General features: G+C 36.7%; 1 protein-coding gene across 1 annotated transcript; it reads right to left on the reverse strand.

Moving 5' to 3' along the window:
* Positions 1–9,784: 9,784 nt before the first annotated feature.
* On the reverse strand, positions 9,785–13,834 carry LOC146898049 (uncharacterized). The gene is made up of 9 exons (XM_085736503.1): positions 13,483–13,834; positions 13,077–13,305; positions 12,727–12,938; positions 12,441–12,648; positions 12,122–12,341; positions 11,483–12,037; positions 11,159–11,298; positions 10,450–10,793; positions 9,785–10,374 (listed from the first exon to the last, which is right to left on the reverse strand). The coding sequence occupies exons 1-9, from the start codon at positions 13,832–13,834 to the stop codon at positions 9,785–9,787; spliced, it is 2,850 nt and encodes a 949-aa protein (XP_085592629.1).
* Positions 13,835–23,423: the final 9,589 nt, after the last annotated feature.

Here is a 23,423-nt window from a genome sequence, read left to right on the forward strand (position 1 = left end):
TTGTTATAATTGGGTCTCAAATGTGAACACTAAGGTCTCGTAGTAAAGTATATATGTGAGGGAAATATATTGCCAAATTTTAATATATGATATTTTCAGAGATTGGCTTTACATAATAAGAGCAAAATCAGTTCGGTTGAATTGTGCCGCTTAATGGTCTTGCCTTGTTAGTCATAGTAACTAAATTTTGCTACAAAATTGTTATAAGATAAATAAAGCAAAATATTTTGAATGACTTTAGGCTTTGCGATTTCCGTACAACGTTATATATCTTTCACTTTAATTATTTAATTAATAGATGATAAATAATAACAAAATAGTTTATTATTATTTTTCTTAATTAATTAAAATGCATGGTACATGATTATGACCTTAGAATTTTGGCGTTTAGTTAAATACGACCTGCGTGTCGTGATTTATTTCATTTAAATATGGCCAGCGTGTCGTGATTTATTTTATTTAAATACGACCTGCATGTCGTGGTTTATTTTAATTATTTTATTTAAGTGTTAAATAATGTAATTGCTCAAGTTGAAGAGAAGATGACGCCAAATGATGATTCCAATTGGAGAGCTTGTAAAGTTTGCTCGTGGGTCAAAGAATTGTAATAAAGTAGTTTATTTAATTCTTACGGATTAGGAGGTCATAACCATACTACCTAATTTATTTTATGTATGTGATGCATGAAATGTATGCTTATTTAGCTCATGTATGTGATGTATGCTTAACATGTTTTAGATGTATGTTAGCATGTATGTTTTATATACTTGCTTTCTATGAGCAGGAATGTCATGCATCTTTAAAGACTCGTGTATGAGATATACATGTCAATAAGATTAAACTAAATAAAAACCCTTCAAATAGAATATGAAGTAAATTGTTTTCCAAAGTATAACACACTTCAAGACTAATATCGAAATGTGCAGGTTTCGTCTCCGCGAGGTGCACTTTCTATACTAGTAAGTTGTGGTACGGTAATTCTAATTACCGATTGTTATTTTTGGATCTAACTTAACTAGATTATTTTAATAAGATTAAAATATATATATATATATATATATATATATATATATTTGCTTCAAATGAAATATTAAGTTTAATGCTTTCCAAAAGTTTAACACCCTTCAAGACTAATATCGAATATGTGGGTTTTGCCTCCGTGAAGCGCATATTCTATATTAGTAAGTTGCGGTGCGGTAATCCAATTTACCCAAGTGTTATTCTTTTGGGTTTAACTTAACTAAATTAATTTTAATAAGATTAAAATAAATTTAGAAGCAATGTTTGGGAACATCTATATGATAGAATAGAGTAAGGAGTTATTCACTCAAATGATTTGAAAGTTGTATGAGATACAATTGGAAGGAGTTCCTACCTAAATAACTGAGTTTTGAGTACAGCCCCCATTGACTTAAAGCAAGGTGAAATATGGATTTCAACCCACTAGAAAATCTTCCAATGAGATTTTCCGATTCAAATGTTGAAGGTCATATGTTTTGAGTAAAATAGTGGGAGCATATTTAATTAAAGACCTAATTAAATATGTTTTTCAATCATGATACATTTATTTTATTTATTTTCTATATTTAGAATTTCTTCGGCATATACATTTTTTTATTATACTGTTAAATGTTCTTATGAAGAATAAAATCTTCAGAAAGGAGTTTCTAAATTGGTACAAAATTAAGAATTGTTCTTAAGAATGAGAAAAGTTGTTAAAAGTTAAAATAGAAGTAAGACTTCTTATTTGCTCATATAGTTATAGAAAGTTAAATTTCTACTTCTGCATCATAAGTATATGATACTTGATGATTAATCTCATATTTGTTGAAATATATATAGAGAGTTTTAAAGAAGCGGGACATTAACTATAAGTGAAGTCCACTTACGTCTAGAATGAAACAAATTGTTTCATTGACATAGGAACTAATGCTTGTACTTAAATTTAACTTGATATGGAACCAAATAATTGTTATTAAATTCCATATAAAATAGAAGCATCAAATCATAAATCTTGCATTGACAAGAGAATGATTGTGTAGTTGAATAAAAAGACAAATGTTGTCCTATTATCCAAATAATGTTTTCTATACAAGTGTGCTAATCAAGTAATGGAATTGAGTTCCATGATCTTGATAATCTGATCTATAACATATGAAAAAGAATCAAATGAGATTTGAACCTTTTGTATATCATTGGCATTATTGTTTAGTACAAACAGGTGTGATTCACATTTCCAAAATCCGTGGATATGGACTATTGGACTCATTTGATTTTATATCATTTGAAGGATGTGAGTCCCACCTTTCAAAATAGATTAGTATACCAGTCACCAACAAAGGTGAAAGGGCACATAATTTATTTGAGTTTTTATACATATGAGATGTATATGGAGAACTAAACATATTTGCTAGATATTGTTTCTATTACTTCATCTAACATTACTAAATCATTTAGTAGATAAGCAAAGTGTATTTGACACGATACAAGAAAACTTTGAAATTGTTCAAAGATTTTAACAATGAAGTAAAAGGAATAAGTTTGAAAAACTATACGAGTAAGTCGTGATGGTAAATGCTTGATTAATGAGTATAATGATTATTTATAATGTTTCATGTTTGACATAACTCGATCTAAAATAGTTTGATTATAAATCAAAGACTCTTGAAATTAATTAAATTACGGTTATTCTTCACCCACAACAAGTTCTAATTGAGTAATCATAAAGGCACCGTATTAGATATGGAGATAAGAGTACCTATTTTTGACTTTATGACAATTTGAGGTTATATGGTTTACTAGATAAACTAAACTTCAAATTAAATGAATGCATACTTGTGGAGGTTCCCTTAGGAAATTAGAGGATACTATTTCTACATCTTCTTCCTTGACAAAAGTTGTTTGTCGCTAGGAGTATTCCTTTTCAAGGAGTATAGCTTTGCAAGAGCTAGTGGGAGTGATGTAGAACTTGAATTAAGTCAAGTACCACAAAATACATGTTTATCTAAGAATGGAACATGAACTGATTCAACAAAGGGTTGTTGGTAAATCGGTAGTTCGAGTAGCACATGATCTAGATGAGTCTGATATGTCATAACACTAGGATGAGAAACATGATTTTGTCATGACTCAACATGGTGATATGATGCTCATGAAAGATGAGCACCTGACTTACTAGAAGGTCGCAAATGGCCTGATTTTTTAGAAGTGGATAGATGTCATGGGATCTTCTAAAGAATCCATGTACACAAACCATATATGGATATTGGTTATATCATCCAAATGAGTATGACTCATAAGATGAATGTGAGTTTTCTTATAGAAAACTGACATGGATGGTATTATGAATATCTTTAAGATGTGATTTATTGTAGAAGGTTTCATGCAATTCATGATGCATATTATGACGAAACCATTCCATCATCGTAATGCTTAAATCTAACGATCGCAATTCTCATTGTTGTATAAGACATGTTCTAGAAGATGGATAACGAGGTTGTATTCCTTAATTGGAATAACCTTATATATGTATTTGATATATGTAGGATTTCGTTAATCCAAAGGATATTAGAAAGGAAGATGTATTATAAAATTCATTTACGAATTAGAAAACTTCTCGAAGTTGAATTTTTTTATTAAATGAAGTTTTATGAAAACTTTTATTAATAAAGAAATATTGTGCACATAAGGAGATTAGTGGGAGCATTGAAATTAGTTTGGTGGACTGTGTGGATGACATACTAGTCACCAAAATAATTTATCTACACATGTAAGACATGGTTAGAAAATTATTTTCAATATGTACCAAAATTGATTATAGTGTTCGACACTAGAATACCTTCAAGAATATCCTTGGATGTCTTATAGGACTATGGATTGTTTCTTGAACAAAGATGAAAGAAACATTGTAAATGAGTTACAATGATGTTGACTTTCATATCGGTGTACAGTATATCCAGATCGTAATTTGGAATAAATGTTATGCTAGGATATAACCTATGAAATTTGTAAAAGTACAAGCTTCAGATAGTTGTTGTTTCTATTACAGATGTCAAATATATATGATTTGGATTGTTTAACTCATAACTGAGTGAAAACATGTGTTTCTTGCATTGTGGATTCCATTGATCTCGTCTGAGGTAAAATTGGTTTAAATTTTGCGAGCAATGAAAACTTGATCTCACCAATGATCCAAATGTATACTTTGACACTTCAATTTCTTTTCGATAGAAGATCGAAAGTGGAAATTGAAAGAAGTATAACCTACCAGCATAGGAAAGAGTTCCTTATCTGCTAGTAGAGTATCTTGCCCATAGTGTGCTTGATGCTAACACTTGACCAATAGATATTGAGTTAATATTTGACTGGCTTTTAGTGCTAGTGGGAGATTGTTGGAGTAAGACCTAATAGCCAATCTATGTTGATTGGATTTGGCTTTGTATCATGATATTGATATAAGTATATATTGTGAATATATAATAATAAGGCATTTCTTTATTGATTTTGTTTTGTTTCAAAGTAATAAAGTCCCTAGAATAGTTAGTCTGTTTAATGGAACATTAAGTATAACTTAATTGTGAGACCCCGTTAAACATAAGGAAACTATTCTTAAAGTATCCGTAGTCAAGCTTTATTGAGAAGTGGGATATAATTAAAGCATAGAGACTATTATGTGGGTAGACTGATGATCACATCTCACAGATCATGGATAAAGAGTTATCAAGTTTTCACATAGATATAAATATTAGGAGTAATATTTATATTGGATTGACCCGCCATGAGAATACTACATAGTAAAAGTTATGAAAAGTGTCATAAGATATTCTCATAGTGATAGTGGTGTATTCCACCCTTCGACCTGAAACCACTATGTACCCTAGATGTTGGAGTCGAGTACTTTGTCACCATTCAAACGTTGTCCGTAACAGGATGACTATAAAGTTGGTTGATGGGTACTCCATGAATCATGCTGAGGGACATGAGTGACCTAGATGGAATTTGCCCCTCCTACATAACAGAAGAAATGTCTACGGGCCCAATATTGAACTAGACAAGGATGACACGGTCTATGCCTCGTGTTCAATATAGACATGAGAGCAAAATGGTAATTATACACATAATCATTATCACAGAAAGGTTTCGTCAGATCACATGACATTCTCGTCACTTGGGTAGCAATGATGTGTTGCTAGATACCGCTCACTGTTTATAATATTAAATATGTGATTTAATATTATTGCCAACGTTATGAGAACCTATAGGGTCACACACAAATGACAGATAAATGAGAGAAATAAATAAGTAAGACTTATTAGTAATTAAATAATTAAATATGACTTTATTATTTAATTTACGAAAAATAGAGAAACGCGATCCACCGTAAGGTACGATGTATTTAAGTGATTGGCTTGATGACCACACAAGTGGTTCTATAAATAGAACTCTTGTGTTGAAGCATTACTAATTTTTTGGTTGAAACACTTAACCTAATTCTAAAAGTTAGAAACCTAGCCGCCACTCTCTAAACCTAATCTCTTTGAATCTCCGTTGAAATTGGCTAGCACCGGTCATCAGAGAAGTTCTGTTCGTGTGGACTGAATAGAGGCATCGCTACGTTGCTTTGCTCGTGATCATAAATATTTCTTCTTCAAAGGTTCTGCTCTTCAAGAGGTAAACACATGAATCATAAAGTTTTGTTTCTATTTGATTTGTGATTAATGATTTAATCAAGATCCGTTTCAATGAGATTTGTTCCGCTAAGAGGATTATAAAATTTTGAAAAACCCCTCTTAAATCCCTTCACATCATATAGATCATTGTTAAGAGATTATGCTCAATAACATAGTCTGACTTACAAAATTGGTGAGTAAGATTGATACCACATGCATATAAGTGATAAGAATGAAGTGCATCTTGCAAATAAATGTTGATGTTTGAAAATGAGTATTGTGAATGATGTGTGAATGTTGATGTTTGAAGTGGTTAATGTTGTGAACGATGTATATAAATATTGATGGCTGAGATCTTACTAATATTTAATGTTGTTTATATGCACTAAATATATTTTTATTGAATATATTCTCACCCCTGTTTTGTTGTCGTGTTGTGGAGTCTGTATTCGCGGGGGTACAAAAATCAGGTTGAGTAGCTCTAGCAGGAGGGTAATTGGAAGGTGGCGTTTAGCTGTTTTCTTCCAACTTATTTATTTATGACAAACTATATAGACGATCACATTGCTCTGATTCTGTAGCACCAGGGTTGGGGTATTTTCGTTGCTTTGTTAAACTTCTTGGAGTTATTTTTTGAAACTATTATTTTATTTTGTTATGGTGATGAGACCTTAATTTATTTTAATTGAAGTCGATGAACTATTCCTCTATTTTAATTATGATTTTTGGTTTATGTAATGGTGAAAGGTTGATCATTTGTATCACCTATGTAATGGTTCTGTTGAAATCTGTCCTGTCATCGTTGCCTGTTTGAGCTCGGGTGTTTCTTCCTTTTGCACTCCTTGTGCTAGGAAGGTCCTTGTGGTGTGTTAATATATTTCATTTTAGTCTCTTCAAAAAAAAATATATATTTTTTCTTTAATAAATAAAAGTCGGGGTCTTAGGGTATTACATAGTTGGTATCAGAGCAGGTTAGTTCATCCAACCTAGGTTTTATAACTTTGTTATGTTCTTTTAGTCGACATGTGTGTGAACACTATAGATGCCTAACTCTCCAATAACTATATGATTAATGGTGATGCATATAAGAATGGATGGAAGTAGAAATGATTAGGCAATTGATGCTGCCTTAGAGGCAATGGCACAGACGATGGCTCAAGTGAATGAGGTGTTGCAAGCACAACCGAATCAACATGGGGGAATAACGAGTTCGATGTACTAGGGAGATTTCATAAGAACAACACGACTATTTTCAAGGGAAGGTTCGATCCTGAGAGTGCTGAGATTTGGCTCCAAGGGACTGAGAAGTTTTACAGAATGATGGTATGCACAGATGCACATAAGGTGTTGTTCGGGACTCATATATTGGATGAAGAGGAATATTGGTGGGAGAATGTTCGCCAGATGTTGAGGCTGCAGGCAACGAGATCACTTTGGAAGTATTCAGAAATGAGTTTTTGGGGAAGTACTTTCCCGTTGATGTTCGCAATAAGAAAGATATTGAGTTCCTTGAGCTGAAGCAGAGAAATATGACAGTGGATGATTATGCAGCAAGGTTTGAGGAGTTGTACAGGTTCCGTCGTCATTACAATGCAGTGGGGCTGAGGTTTCTAAGTGTGTGAAATTTGAGAATGGACTACGTCGTGAGATTAAGCAGTTCATTAGCTATCAGGAGTTTCCTCAACTTTCTGTACTGGTCAACAAATGCCGGATTTATGAGGAGGATAGTCGAGCAAGGTCTGCTCACTACAAGATTGCTAGTGAGAAGAAGGGTAAGAATTAGGATCGTGTTAAGCTTTATGGGGTTCCAACTGATAAAGGGAAGCAAAAGTTCCAACAGAAAGGTGCGGGTGAGAAGGAAACATGTGGGGGATGCGCTCATACTCCTTTGATATATTTTACATGTGGTAGTGTAGGTCATCACACCGTTGAGTGCAATAGTACGGGGTTGAAGTGCTTCAAATGTGGAAGACATGGTTACTGTGTTGCGAAGTGTAAAAATATCGTTACTTGCTTCAACTGTAAGAATACCTATTCTATGATTTTCTTTGAGTTTGATCAAGTCATATTGGTTCACACCAATTTGATAGCATGACGATCTAATTGAGTAGCTCAGGTCGGTTATCCCACGGTTCCCTGCTAGAAAATTTTGACCGGCTGGTCTAAACTCGTTTTTATAACAGCGATAGATGAGTACTCTATCCACTTTTCTGCTTACATTTGGAATTTTGGATATGCTTATTATAACATGGGAATGGATCCTCTTATAATCTCATGTGTATCAACAATGATTAGTAATAAATTAACCTCAAGGATATAATTAACTTTTAATTTAGGTTTAATATATCACTTGGTCTCTTAACTTATTTTTGGTTTTCACTTTGGTCCTCTAACTATAAAGTGTCTCAAACTGATCCCATATGTCTTCTGCCGTTTACTGTTTTGGTCCTCTCCGTTAGTTTTTTAATGTCTAATATTTTTAATATGATTATAACCGTTTGATTGCAGGTACATGGTATGTTACAGTGAACCACTCATATCTGATTTTTTTTTCCTTCTGTTCTTCTCCTTTCCAGTTCTTCCTCTTGATCTTCATAATCTTCAACATTGTTCATATAAAACCCAAAAAAACTTAAACAAATAACATCTAATCTTTTTTGTTTTTTCATCTTCTTCTCCCATCTTCTCTCTCCCAACATTTCCCTCCAACGCACAAACCCAACAAAATCTTCAAACTCTTCAATTTCAAACCTTCTTGATCATTCAAAACAACCCATCAAAGAAAAAAAATCCCAAATTCAAAACCCCCAACAAGAACAACAACAAAAACAACAACCTTAAAAAAACATTTTCAGAAGAAGATGCCCTCCCATGTTCTTTACCACTTCACAACAAAAACCCACTTTCCATTTACAAAGACATCAAAAACTTTGCACGTCAAAACAAACTAAACGAAGCTCTCGCCATGTTGGATTACGTTGACCAAAATAGTATTCCATCATCGCCACCACTTTCTCTTCACTCATTGCTGCTTGCATCTGCACATATTCGCTTTCAATAGGAAAACAAATTCATACCCACATCCGAATCAATGGCCTCGACAAAAATACGTTTTTGTTCACAAAATTAGTTCAAATGTATACTTCTTGTGGTTCTTTAGAAGATTCATTGAATCTGTTTGATGAATTGCCGGTTATAATGACGATTGTTCTTCCTGGTTATATCTTTTGATTTTGATTTTGGTTATTATGTGTTGTTGATGAAAATGATTTGATTTTCATGATGAGAACTTTATTTTATTTTGTCTTTTGATTTTTTTTTTCTGGGTTATATGAAGATTGACTATGGAGTATGAATGTGATGATGAAGGAGATGAATGAAGATATAAGAAAAAAAAATTAGGTGTTGATAGTTCATTGTAAGATATAGCAGACCTGTATGATCCAACGTTTCTCTTTTTGAAAAAACTATCAAATGGTTAAAATTAAATGAACTTACAAGGTCTATGGTGGACCACCTTTAAACATAGTTCACCTTAGACATTTGATGTTAAAAACTAACGGAGAAGACCAAAACAGTAAACGGCAGAAGATTTATGAGACCAAATTGAGACACTTTATAGTTAGGGGACTAAAGTGAAAACCAAAAATAAGTTAAGGGACCAAATGATGTATTAAGCCTTTAATTTACAGCACTGTATATTTTTTTATTAATTTGAACTAATAAAAAAACAAGTACATTCTCAATGGACATGGTAATTCTAAAAATTAGAATATTCCATTAAGATTTTTATTGATCGAAATGTTATCCTAAATAATGCTATGAGAATGGAAAAATTTCGTTTGCATTTCACATTTTGTTTAAATCTCTTACTCGAAAGCATCTTTCTGAAAAATTAAATTCACATTAGAATCTCAACCCATATATCTGCAAATTCATTTTTGAAAAAATTATACATTTACTATATTTCAAAGAAGCTTTTTTTTGTTGAAGAATAAAAAATGGTATATATATTGACAAAAACCGCAAACGCCCCTCTAGCACAAGGCGTGCCAAAGAAAGTGCTCAAGAAACAAAGTATCTATCAATGTACGGAACAAGAACAAAAGTAGGCATTAGTCGATACCCAAACAAAGCAACGGGTTCGACTGCCACTGCTGACAACCATACACAAATGCGGCATTATTAGCACGCAACCACCAAAAAGAATGGAACTTAACCTTTTCAACTAGCTCCTCTATAGGAGTGATGATATTATGAAAAAATCTATTATTACGATCTTTCCAGATAAGCCAAATACAAAGAAGCCAAATTAACTGGAGAAACGAACGCCTATTCTTCAACCCACCTAGATAATGTGTGAAGTGAAGGAAATGAGCGCCAACACTTTGATGATCAACACCTAAAAAACCAAGCCATAACAGCACATGATGCCAAATCGCACTGTAAAAATCACAGTGCAGAAACAGATGATTAGCGGATTCATCATGACCGCAACCCGCCACACATGAGGTGTCTGCAGCAGTAATAATGCCCCGGCGATGAAGATTTATTTTAGTTGGCAACCTGTCACGAAGCAAACGCCAAGCTAAAATAGACACCTTCACTGGGACCTGAGAATGCCAAATAAGATGTTGTGCGTCATCCCGCACATGGTGATCCTGAGTAGTAAGAATCTCATAGCCTGATCGCACTGAATAACCCCCTGCAAAGTCAGGGTTCCACTACCAGATATTTGTAACATTAGGCTGCAAAGAGACATTAGATAAAAAGATCATACACTCCGCTAACATCTCATCCTCCCATGCCCACAACCTCCTCCTCCACTGCCATGCACCACCCCCCTCCTCCCAACCTAGAGAGAACATGGAGGCAACACTAGCCAACTTATTCTCAGCTAAGTTGAACCGTCGGTAGAGAGGAACATCACCAACCCACCTATCTAACCAAAAAGCAGTGCTCACTCCATCACCCACCTTACGCGACACTGACCCAGCAAACCAACCCTCTCCTTCCTCACCTACCCCATCTCTAATCTTCGCTACCTCCCTCCACCAATAAGAATCACTCCGACCCCCAACCTCCAACCTTCCTGCCTCCTCACCATACTTAGCAGCCAACACCCTATACCAAAAACCTCCTATATCAATCAACATCTACTAACACCACTTCCCTAAAAGAGATAGATTAAACTCTCTCAACAGCCTAACCCCCAAACCTATGTCCTCCTTACTAAGACAAATAGATTTCCAACCAATCCAATAAATTTTACTGAGAACCTCACTCCCTCCCCAATTTTTTTTTTAAATAAAGATTCAATTTAAGAAATTATACCTGACAGAGCTTTGAAGAAAGAAAGAGCGTAGACAGGCAGAGAGGTCGGGACGGATTTTAGAAGAGTCAGACGGCCCCCAAAAGAAAGAAAGCGACTTTTCCATGCCGAAAGTTTAGATTTTGTGGTATGCATCAAAGAGTCCCAAAACGCTAACCTACGAGGATCACCCCCAATAGAGAGACCCAAGTACAAGAATGGCACCCTTCCAACTTTACAGTGTAGAATATTTGCCGCCTCAACCAACCAGGACTCAGATATATTAACTCCAACAAGCATACTTTTATTAAAATTGACCTTCAACCCATACATAGCCTCAAACAACAATAACACAGCACGCAAAGCTCAGAAATTTCCCAACTTTTAACACCCAACAATAAAGTATCATCGGCAAACTGAAGGTGAGACACCACCATGGCATTGTGCGTCCCCACCTTATACCCCTCAAATAAGATTGCGTTCACCATCTCGGACATCATACATTCAGCCCTTCCGCAGCCAAAAGGAATAAAAAAGGGCAAAGAGGATCACCTTGTCGGAGACCCCTCTCTAAAGGAAACTCATTTGTAAGGCTGCCATTTACCAAGATAGAAGCTGTTGCTGTAGAAACACATTCCTTAATCCATTTCCGCCATAAAACCGAAAAAGCCATCTTCCTCATCACCTCATCCAAATAGGTCCAATCAACTAAATCGTAGGCTTTTCCAAAATCTACTTTAAAGAGCATAAGTTCCTTTTTCATTTCCTGAGCTTCATCCACCACCTCATTCGCAATAAGAACCCCATCCAGAATTTGTCTATATTTGACAAACGTTGTTTGTGTCTCTGATATCACTTTACCAACCACCAACCGTAACCAGTTCGCTAAGACCTTTGCTAAAATCTTATACAAACATCCCACCAGAGAAATAGGCCGAAAATCAGAAAACCTCTGCGGACTCTCAACTTTTGGAATAAGAGCTATAAAAGTTATATTAATACCTCTAGCCAATTTGTCATTCCGATGGAACTCTGTAATGAAGCTCATAATATCATCCTTCAAAATAAGCCAAAACTCTTTTATGAAACCAAAATTCACACCATCCGGTTCGGGACTCTTGAAACTATCACAATCTCATACTGACGCCTTCACTTCGTCTACTGTAAAGGGCTTAACCAAACCTCCCCCATCCAAATGCGAAAGAGTTTTGAAATTTAGATTTCCCACACCTGGCCGAATAGAATGTTGTTTCTTAAAATGATTGCTGAAATGCGTAAACACGGCATTACGAATAGGCTGAACCCCATCAACGATAATTCCGTTCTCCACAAAAGAAACAATAGCATTCCATCTTCGATGACTAGATAACACCGAGTGAAAAAACTTGGAATTAGCGCCACCTTCTTTGAGCCAAAGCAATCGAGACTGCTGCTAACAAATACTAGTATTCACTCTGGACAAAGAATGAATCTCATGAGTGGTTTCGTTTAGCTCCTCCAACTCGTCGGACGACAACACTCCATCCGCCCCTTTACCATCCAACCAAGTTAGCCTGGCCTTTAGAGAATCGAGCTTTTCCAGAATGTTAGAAGAGTGAGACAAATGCCATTCCTTCAGAGCCGACTTTATCAACTTAAATTTCTCTTTAAGAACAAAACCTCCCCACCCTTCAACATTGAGGGATCTCCATTTATCAGAAACAAATTGATGCTAGCCTGGCATGTCTTGCCAGCACTTTAACATACGATAAGGACGGGGACCCCAATTCTCCTTATCCACAGACAATTGAATCGGACAATGATCAGAAACACCACGCAGGAGAGCAATCTGCAGACAGTTTGGCCAAGTAAGACACCACTCTTCAGATAGCAGAAACCTATTTATCTTGCTCATAGACCTACCATCACCCTTAAACCAAGTAAACCGGCGACCACACAAGGGCAAATCCATAAGAAAACTGTCTTCAATAAATAGATTAAAAGGTGCAACATTCGGTGAAACACCATCAAATCAAGTTGACCATCTTTCATCAACCCCTCGAACAACATTGAAATCCCCCCACACACAAACTTTTTTCCCACGCAAATACGCTAACCTAGCAGACAGCGAAACCCACAACTCCTGCTTTCCACGAACATCAAATGGAGCATACACATTAAATAAAAACAACTCTTCATTAGATGAAATGATCCGACCATGAATAATAAGGACATGTTCTTGGCTAACTGAGGACCACACTTCCACCTTTGAACTATCCCACAAAGTCAACAACCCCCCAGAAGCCCCTACTGAAGGGCGATAAGAGAAAGCATGATTTGAGCTTCCTCACAACGAAGAACACAAAAAATCATCACACACCATAAGCTTTGTTTCTTGCAAACAAATGATAAAAGGTTGCTTCTCCCCTACCAATAATCGCACTTCCCTTCTCTTCTCCATCCCTCCTAACCCCCGCACATTCCAAGACAAGAACTTCACCACCCTCACACACACGCACACACCCACACCAACACCACACCACCGACAACTACTTCCCAACCCATCCGCCCCTACTACACCCTCTTCCAACACCACAACCGACCCCTTTGAGCCCTTATTAGGCCGAGATAACACTTTGAACATATTTTGGGAATTCTCTTGAAACGAAACACCAATTGCTCTACCCAAACCCTTAATATCATCAGACGTTACCTGTTCATTCCAATTAAGGACCACCCAGTTCTTCCAGTCCTTGTTCACCAATGCCGAAGAAGTCGCTTCATTATAAGAACCAATAGTTCCCACCTCAGCTGATTTGATAGCACGTGCCCTTAGTTGTTGACATGTTTGAAGTTTCTTTTTTAAGGATTTCATGACATCTGAATTATTCAAAACTTTCATAACCTCCGCTCTATCCTTGCTTGGTAACCTCACAACCTTTTTGAATGTTAGAACCGGATGACAAAGCACCCCCCCGCTTTCTTTTTAAAAGTGGGTTGAGTGCCTTTTCCAACCTTGCTTAAGCTTAATAATATAAAAAACTTGGAACCTCTTATACCAAAAATAAAAAATAAACGAAGAAAGGCTAGTAGTTTTATCATGTTGTATTCCTATTTGAGTTTTACTTGGGTCAGGTCTAATGTTCCCCCAGTCTCTATATCTCTTTTTTATTTAATGTATTTACTCTTTTGCTTAAGAGAGAGAGAGAGAGAGAGAGAGAGAGAGAGAGAGCCCTCACAAAAAATGTGCATAATATGCTTGAACGGTAGTTATCTACCGTTTAAAGCAGGAGTTTTTTCTCCTATGTTCCTGTATATGTAGGCCTGAAATGGCAATTAACTATTATATATAAATGAACGATAGTTAACGGTCATTATGGGTATTTTTGTCAGTTTGGGGTGCCTGAGAGCAAACTATGTGTGCCTAAAAACAATTATCTGATAACAATGCAATCCAAGGATCTTCTCATCATGGGCCTTTTGACCAGCACTGAATTATGGACGACACTTTGATCTTGAAACATAAAATATTTGCTCTTTTCATCCCCCCACAATTGCTCAAACTATTCAATTGTAACAATCTAATGATATTTTTTGTTTAAAAGAGCTTCTGGCTACCCAACATTGTTTTTAGGAATTGTGAGCAATTAGGAGGTCAAGAGAAACCTTCGCAACATAATCATGGACCGATTCATAATTTTAGTCGGTGGGGGAAAAATTATATGATGATAAATATTTTATAAAACCACATGAATCGATCAGCAATCAAATAATGACGACTCCATTATTGAACAATAAAATTACCTATTACAGAAGTTATGCTATTGTATATAAAAAAAAATTTGAAGATAACTTAACATCTATAAATTATAATTGTTCTACATATCTATATTCTTTAGTGTGAATGAAGTATCCTCTCTGCGTAAATGCATATATTTATCTTTCGAGTCGGGTAGAATCACAATGTGTGGCAAAACTCTCCCTCAAGAGATTCAACATTACTGCATTTGAAAGTACTAAAAGATTTTTAAGCTATGAAAAAATATATCTCTATGGGTAGAAAATCATTCAGAATCCATCTCGTATGTATATGATTTCACTTCACAAGGCTTATACTCTTTTTTTTTTTTTTTTTTAGGAAACAAGGTTTATACTCTTGATGTCTCTAATTATAAGATTTTCTTTTAAAGCATTCATTTGTCCTTAAATATAAGATTCTTTACAAATTTTTAGATATATTATTATTGTGTTTTTAAATACATCTCTTATTAATACTATAAATTTGTTTTAAATATAAAATAGAAAAAACAATACTGAATACTTCTATACACAATGGATAATTTAATAATAGTCGTACAAAAATATATACATTAATCACACTACTAATTTTTATTAACATATGCAAAAAGTTAAAAAAAAATCTTATAAATAGGGATATTGAGAGTGGAGAAAACTCCTTTCATGAATTTCCATCGGGTCTTGTTAACGAGTGTTTCCGGGGCACTCTTTAAGCATTCAAAAAGAAGAAATTATTTCATAAAAAAGTCAAAAATTTAATTTTTCAATACATTAATTACAATAAATTTCAAAAAATATTACTCCATACGTCCCTATATGTAAACCCCTTTTGCTATTTTCACATTCTTAAGAAAAGTTGTTAAAGTAATTAATGTGTCTAATTTTTGTGTTAATATTACCAAATTGTCCTTTGTTTCTATGTGTATTAAATTTGACTTTTAATATTTAAGAATAAGTTAATAGTATTAATTAGGGGTATGTTTAGGAAAAAATAATAAATGCATCTAAAAATTTGAAAAAAGGTTTACATTTAGATACAATTTTTAATCAAATGATTATTTACATATAGGGGAGGAAGTACCTTTTAAAAATCTTAAAGAGTACCCGGAGACACTGGTTAACCTTTCCCATTTCTATTTAGTGGCCGAATACACAACATTAAGTGGGCACATTAACCACCAATTTTTAAAAAAATTGAAAAATACAATTGATTGTTTGCTCCTCAAAATTGTTAACAAGGAGGAGGTCGAGGGTGGTTGTTTGTGTGTTCCACATAAGCCACTTGTTGGGGTCTGGTGACTTCATTTGACTTATTGATCTTGTCAACACCAATTACAAACATACCTCAATTTTTTACTCCAGTTGTTGGGGTCTGGTGACTTAAAGAGTACCACTTGTTGGAGTATTTTTCTTATGCAGAACAAACATACTACTAGTACCCTTTTCATAAGCTGACGTATTTGTCATAAATATATATTGGCATGAAACACACAAAATGGCATCTTTGGTCAATAAGCCCTCAATGATATTTTCTCTTGAGGAGGCATTTTCTTTCCTTTGCGCGTTCCATCCCGTTTATATTACGTGTTTGTGAAAGAGGAATAGTACCGTAATGTTATGAAATTGATTTTGTGTCCCATTCATGTCTGTGTGGTACATATATATACAATAATAATAGGTTTAGTCAAACCTATAAATAATGACAAACATAAATAAACTTAATTATAAATAATTACAAATATACTATTGACTAATGACAATAATATTCTATCACACCCCCGCAGTCGAAGCGGGAGGCTCACGAACGCTTAGACTGGTTCGGAAATCATCAAAAAGAACACGAGGTAGGCCTTTGGTGAAGATGTCAGCAATCTGGTGACGAGAAGGAACATGAAGGACGCGTGCCTGGCCACGAGCGACCTTTTCTCGAACAAAGTGAATGTCCATCTCAATGTGTTTAGTGCGTTGATGTTGTACTGGATTACCAGAAAGGTAGATGGCACTAACATTATCACAATACACCAAAGTAGCCTGAGAGAGTGGGAAGTGAAGTTCCAAAAGAAGATTGCGAAGCCAACAAGATTCAGATACCACATTAGCAACACCCCTATACTCGGCTTCTGCACTAGAGCGAGAGAGTGTGGGTTGTCTCTTGGAAGACCAGGAAATGAGGTTGTCACCAAGAAACACACAATAACCGGAGGTAGAACGGCGGGTGTCAGGACATCCACCCCAATCAGCATCAGTATAAGAAATAAGTTTCTCAACAGGGGATGAATATAGATGTAAACCATAGTGTAGGGTCCCCTGAACATAACGCAGGATGCGTTTGAGGGCAGACATGTGGTCGGTGCAAGGGGCATGCATGTGAAGACACACCTGCTGAACAGCATAAGAGATGTCAGGACGGGTGAAAGTAAGATACTGCAAGGCTCCTGCAAGACTCCGATATAAAGTGGGATTGTCGTATGGAGTGCCAGCGGAGATACTAAGCTTCTGTTTGGTGTCAACTGGAGTAGCAGAAGGTTTGCACGAGGTCATGCCTGCTCGGGCAATAATTTCACCAGCATAGGTACTCTGGCTGAGGAAGAGGCCACCATCATGTCTGGTCACGGCAATGCCCAAAAAATAACTCAGTGGACCCAAATCCTTCATAGCAAACTCAGAGGCAAGGAGTGCCATTATGGATTTTCGAAGCTCATGGGAGGAGGTGATGAGAATGATGTCATCAACATATAACAAGATGTAAGCCAAATCAGAGCCACGTCGATAGATGAAAAGGGAGTGATCTGAAGTGCTATGCTGAAATCCAATGGTGGAGACAAAGTCTGCAAAACGCTGGTACCAGGCACGAGGCGCTTGCTTCAGACCATAGAGTGATTTTCGCAAGCGACACACATAATCTGGGCGATCAGGATCACGGAAACCAAGTGGCTGATGCATGTAAACTGTCTCATGAAGGTCACCATGTAGAAATGCATTCTGGACATCTAACTGATGGATAAACCAGGATTTGGACAACGCAATGGTGAGAACAGTGCGAATGGTCGCCGGTTTTACTACAGGACTAAATGTCTCATCACAATCCACACCTGCAATCTGTGACCTGCCATCACCTACAAGACGAGCTTTGTAACGCTCAAAACAGCCATTAGATTTCTTTTTATGTCGAAAAATCCACATACAACGAATAATATTAACATCACAAGGTCGTGGAACCAAATCCCACGTATTATTTCTAAGAAGAGCATTAAATTCAGACTGCATTGCGGCTTTCCAATTAGGGTCAGATAGGGCTAGTTTGGGATTTTTTGGAAGAGGTGAGATGGTCGGATCATCAATAGTAACAGAAAGGTTAAATAGCTTTCTAGGTTTGTAGATACCCCGCATGCTACGGGTGGCCATAGTCCGAGTGGGAAGTGCAGGCTGAGCTAGTGGTGTAGGTGATGGGGATGTTTCAGGTGTATGCGGTCCGACTTGTGAGGTAGACGGAGGGTCAAGTATATGAGGTGATGTACTGGGAAGGTCGTGAGGTAGAGATTGCAAGGTGGGATTGGTCCACTGATGGATAATATATGGGTGTAGGTCATCTGTGAAACAGTCATATGCGGTGAGAGGTAGGGAAGACATGTGGGCAAAGGGAAACTGTGTCTCATCAAATATGACATGTCGGGAGATGATGATCTTTCTGTGCGACAAATCAAAGCATTTGTATCCTCTGTGATTAGTTGGATACCCTAAGAAGACACATGGGGTCGAGCGTGGTTGCAGTTTGTTAATGGTAGTGGATGGAAATAGGGGATAACAAAGACAACCAAAAACGCGAAGATGTGTGTAGGAGGGATCACGATGATACAAAAGTTGAGTGGGAGAGTGATTTGACAAATTCTTGCGGGGAAGGATATTAAGAAGATAAGTAGCCATTTGAAGAGCATGATGCCAAAATGAGGGAGGAACGGAAGAATGAGCGAGAAGAGTACGAATCATGTTGTTAATGGTACGTATTTTACGTTCTGCTTTGCCATTTTGAGATGAAGTATGAGGACAAGAGAAACGGAAAACAAGACCATTATCAGCACAATACTTATGAAAAAATGTATTATTGTATTCACGTCCATTATCACATTGAAAACATTTGACAGTTTGGGAAAATTGTGTGCGAATTTGATTAGAAAGTAATGTGAACATTTCAAAAACTTGAGATTTGTTACTTATAGGGAATGTCCACAAAAAATCAGAATAATCATCCAAAAATAAAACATAATACCGATGACCAGAGGTACTTAAAATCGGTGATGTCCACAAATCACTGTGTAAAATATCAAAGGGCAATAAAGTAACATTTTTGGAAGAATCAAAGGGCAACTTAATATGTTTACCAAACACGCAGGAATTACAAATAGTTTTTGAACTGAAATGTTCACTACTAATGAACTTATTACTATGAAGAGACTGCAAGGTGGAAGAACTAGGATGACCGAGACGGCTGTGCCAAAGACTGGAAGCAAGACCGGCAAAGTGAGAAGGAGAGGTGACTGGGTATAGATCGCCAAGACTATTACATCTCATGAGAGGAATCCCCGTCTGAAAGTCAAATACCGAGAAACCAAATGGATCAAAAGAAACAGAAACATTATTGTCAGTAGTGAGTTGTCGCACAGAAATCAAATTTTTAATAATTTGTGGTGTGTGTAAAACATTGTTAAGATTTAAGGTTTTGTGTTTGTGAGATGTAGGTAGGGTTGTGTGTCCAGACCCTTGAATTGGAATACCTTGACCACTGCCAACAATCAGTTTCTGATTTAAATTACTCAAATTAGAATAAGACGAGAGATTACCATGAGATGCCGCAGTATGGGATGAAGCTCCAGTGTCCATGTACCATGTTTTGTCTGGAGGAGTGAGAGACATGGTGTGCATAGCAGCTGCAATGTCCGTGGGAGCTGGTGAAGCCGTGGTAGTGTGAGCCTGAGGACGCTGGCCTAGGATGCCTGGTTGCCTTGAAGGACCGGTGGGGCGAGTCCACTGAGAAGTAGGATAAGGGCAAGGAGGCACACTCCAAGCAGATGGGGTCCAACCCCAAGGAGACCAGGGTGGATACTGGGGCTGCTGCCATGGCTGAGGGGTCCATGAGGGACCATCAGAACGAGAACCACTACGGTGTCCACGCCCTCCTGTGCGAGTCTGATTGTTGCGGTTGCGGCCAGAACCAGAGCGATTGTTCTGACGACGATTAGAGCGCTGCTGGGTGGAATCATCAGGCTCTCGTGGAACAGCAGTGTGCAATGCAGTTGGAGAACTAGTGCTGTGCATTTTTGCCAAACCGGATTCTTCCAAGGTGAGCATGGAGCGAGCTTGGAAAAATGATGGCAAGGGGTTGCTCTGGCGAATCAAGGTGGCAACCCCACGGTATGGCTCAGATAGTCCGGAAACCAATTGAAGGACCAAGCGATGACTGCTGACTGGTGCCCCTACATTCTTCAATTGATCAGAGAGTTGCTTGAGACGCTGACAATATGCAGAAACATTAGGAAAATCCTCCATGCGAGTTGATGAAAAATCTTGTTCAAGGGCAACGGCACGAGAGTTTTGATTGTCCTCAAATATATCAGCCAAACGGTTCCAGGCAGCCATGGCAGTGGATCCTTTTTCCATAATGGTGGTAAGAAGATCAAACGATATGGTGGAATAAATCCACTGAAGAACCGTTGAATCAAGAATTGTCCACATTTCAAAATTTGCATCCGTGGAATCAGGCTTCTCTTTTCCGGGTTGAGGAATGATGTGGTCGATAACTTTGTGAGCACGGGCATGAACCTCAAACAATTCAGCCCACATAGTGTAGTGATCCTTCTCCATCTCTAGCACAAAGGGAATGTTGTTTTTGATGTTGGTGACGGCAAGGGCCGGATGAAAGTCGGATTTTGCCAAAACAGTAGCAGAGGTCGAGGCAGCGGCGGAGGATGAAGTAGAAGACATGTTGACAGCAGTGACGGCGTGTCGACTGAATATGATCAGAAGGAATACGAAACAGTGTTGAAAGCAAAATCCAACACAGCCACAATAATTCAGAACCGTGAATCACAAATCAAACGGCCGGAACGGAAAATGGTCAGAATCTGCAACTCAAAACAAAAACAGCCGGAAGTGAAATTGAGATTTTCAGTTGGCGATTGAGTTGCAACAGGTAAGGAATCACGCGGAGACCAAAGAAATAGGTCGGATTCGCGTGAACAGTGCAGATAATGGAAGCAACGGCGGCAGTCAGAGAGGACGGCGGCGGTCAGAGAGGACGGCGGCGGCGGTCTGTTGTTGAGAGAGAACAGACAACGGCGGCGGACTGGTGTTGAGAGAGAACAGGAAACGGCAGCGGACTGGTGTTGGAAAGAAACAGTCGGCGGTGGTTTTGTGGTCACGCTGGAAGGAAAGGTCGTGATACCATGAAAGAGGAATAGTACCGTAATGTTATGAAATTGATTTTGTGTCCCATTCATGTCTGTGTGGTACATATATATACAATAATAATAGGTTTAGTCAAACCTATAAATAATGACAAACATAAATAAACTTAATTATAAATAATTACAAATATACTATTGACTAATGACAATAATATTCTATCAGTTTGGAGTGAATGGATATGCATGCCCAAGACACACATGACATTCTTTTCAAATTGAGCATGATGAATAGTTTGGTCTAAAAAAAATTATAGTTGTTTGCTGATAAACTATATTATAGTGGATGAATTTATATAATAATTATCTTATATGTTAATTTATAGTGGATAAGGTAAAAACACAAAGTTTGGTAAAATTAGCAGTTGAATTAAATTATAAATATGAAATGTCATAAAAAAAATATATGTTTAATCAATATTAGCATTCATACGGGCACTTTGTGCGTGTCTATCATATTTTTTTTATTGCACTAATGCTTATAAATTACGGACATTAGTTTTTATAAAATTTTGCACTTTCATATCATAGAAAACTATACTTATTTTTTCAATGACACCAAAAATATAGCAAATATAATATAAATTCTTATCTAATTTGGAATGACATCAACAATATAACATTCATATAAGCAAATTTGTTTAAGGGTGTGATTGAAAGTGAAAAAGCCGTTCCAAAACAATGTATTTTTTTTACATACAGTATAAATTTAAGCTCATAAATAGCAGCCATCTACTAGCCAAGTTGGCGGAGTTAGCACAAGGAGGGTATACTTCGGTAAGGGGCCTAGAACCTTGGCCCGCCATAAATTCGGATCCTCCAAGCCCATACCCAAGGTGGATCCTAAGGCTCGTGGTATTTGATCAAGTCCCCTCTAAAAACATGTGGACGTGTGGGGTTGTTAACAGAGTCAAATCAAAGGAAGGTTAACGACAAGCACATAGAGTGTTATGACAACTCCGATCCATGACTCCTTATAAGGGGGAGCTGGCAGCCCACGTCAAACGGGACATTCCACTTTCCACTAGGTCAAGTCCACTATAAATAGATGAACCAAAGTCATTTCAAGTATCACGTTCAAAAATCAGAAAACACTCAGACCCTTGTTAAACAAATCGCTGGCGGGGTAGATAATTGTTCTCTTAGCAAGAACAAGTTTAATATTCTTAAAAGAAAATGAGTGAAGAAATACAACTTTTCTTAAAATAGTTATCAGACAACTTTTATTATAACTGACTATTAACTTAATATTTTTCTAGAATATAATTAACTATCATTAAGAATTTGAAGAATTTGAAAGTCAACCAAGTACCAACACTGAAAATTTGAACTTGATACTTATTTAGATGAGTTGCAAATGCCTCAATCGACGGAATTTGATATCTTGGTTTATTGGAAAAAAAGAATTCGTAGAAGTCATAATCTTGCAAGGATGGCTTGCGATATATTGAGTTTTCCAATAAAAGTTGTGGCATAAGAATTTGCTTTTAATATTGGCTCCCCCGAGTTCTGAATAAGTATGTAAGTTCAATGAAAGATGAATCAGTTCAAGCTCTACGGTGCAAATGTAGTTAGTTACATGCTTTTGAAGGTATTATAGTTTATATATTTATTTTTAACAACCAAATTTCTTATTTTGTAGAATTAGATGATGACAAAAATGCCGATTAAGAGGATGAAACTCATGGAAGTGTACAAACATCCAACAGTTCGAATTACTAGGCTGGTGGGAACAATTCTTCGTTAGAATTTACTTACCTCTCGATAAAAATTTGGACTACTATGCCCCTTTCCCTAGAAACCAACCTGAGGGGTTAACAAAAAAAAAAGATTTTGATATGTTTGGGTATGAGCATGTTAGGCAGATAGCCCTTATAAGTCAGTTTGGCCTGTTTCACCACTAGTGAAAACTTCTCGATTTTCGATGTGGTCATGCACATCAATGAGGATTGATGTTGATGTATTCGCTCTAACAACATGTGGTTGTTGATCGACAATGGCAATGAAACTATTTAGTTTGATCCCTATAGACGACGTCAATGATCCGACATGGACTTTGATAAATGACCTAAGAGAGAAGGTGAGTGTCTAAATACGATTGTTAATTCACATAGAGGATGATATACTTACAAACAATTTAACAATCAAATTTGACCAAGTGAGATTTTAGGCTTTAGAGAACGTGTGTACTTTTCCTATAAAAAGAAT

This window comes from Medicago sativa, chromosome 8 (assembly GCF_051527215.1).
Source record: "Medicago sativa cultivar Bolivia chromosome 8, Bolivia_mono, whole genome shotgun sequence".
Taxonomy (NCBI): Eukaryota; Viridiplantae; Streptophyta; class Magnoliopsida; order Fabales; family Fabaceae; genus Medicago; species Medicago sativa.

Excerpts from the sequence above, each read along its gene's own strand:
- LOC146898049 (XM_085736503.1), bottom strand. The coding sequence starts at position 13,834 with ATGAAATCCTTAAAAAAGAAACTTCAAACATGTCAACAACTAAGGGCA. Across the intron at positions 12,649-12,726 it reads TTGGGGTCCCCGTCCTTATC|GGTGGGGAGGTTTTGTTCTT; the intron begins GTATGTTAAAGT and ends TCAATGTTGAAG. Across the intron at positions 10,794-11,158 it reads ATTGGGGGTGATCCTCGTAG|GGTGTTGGCTGCTAAGTATG; the intron begins GTTAGCGTTTTG and ends TTTTTGGTATAG.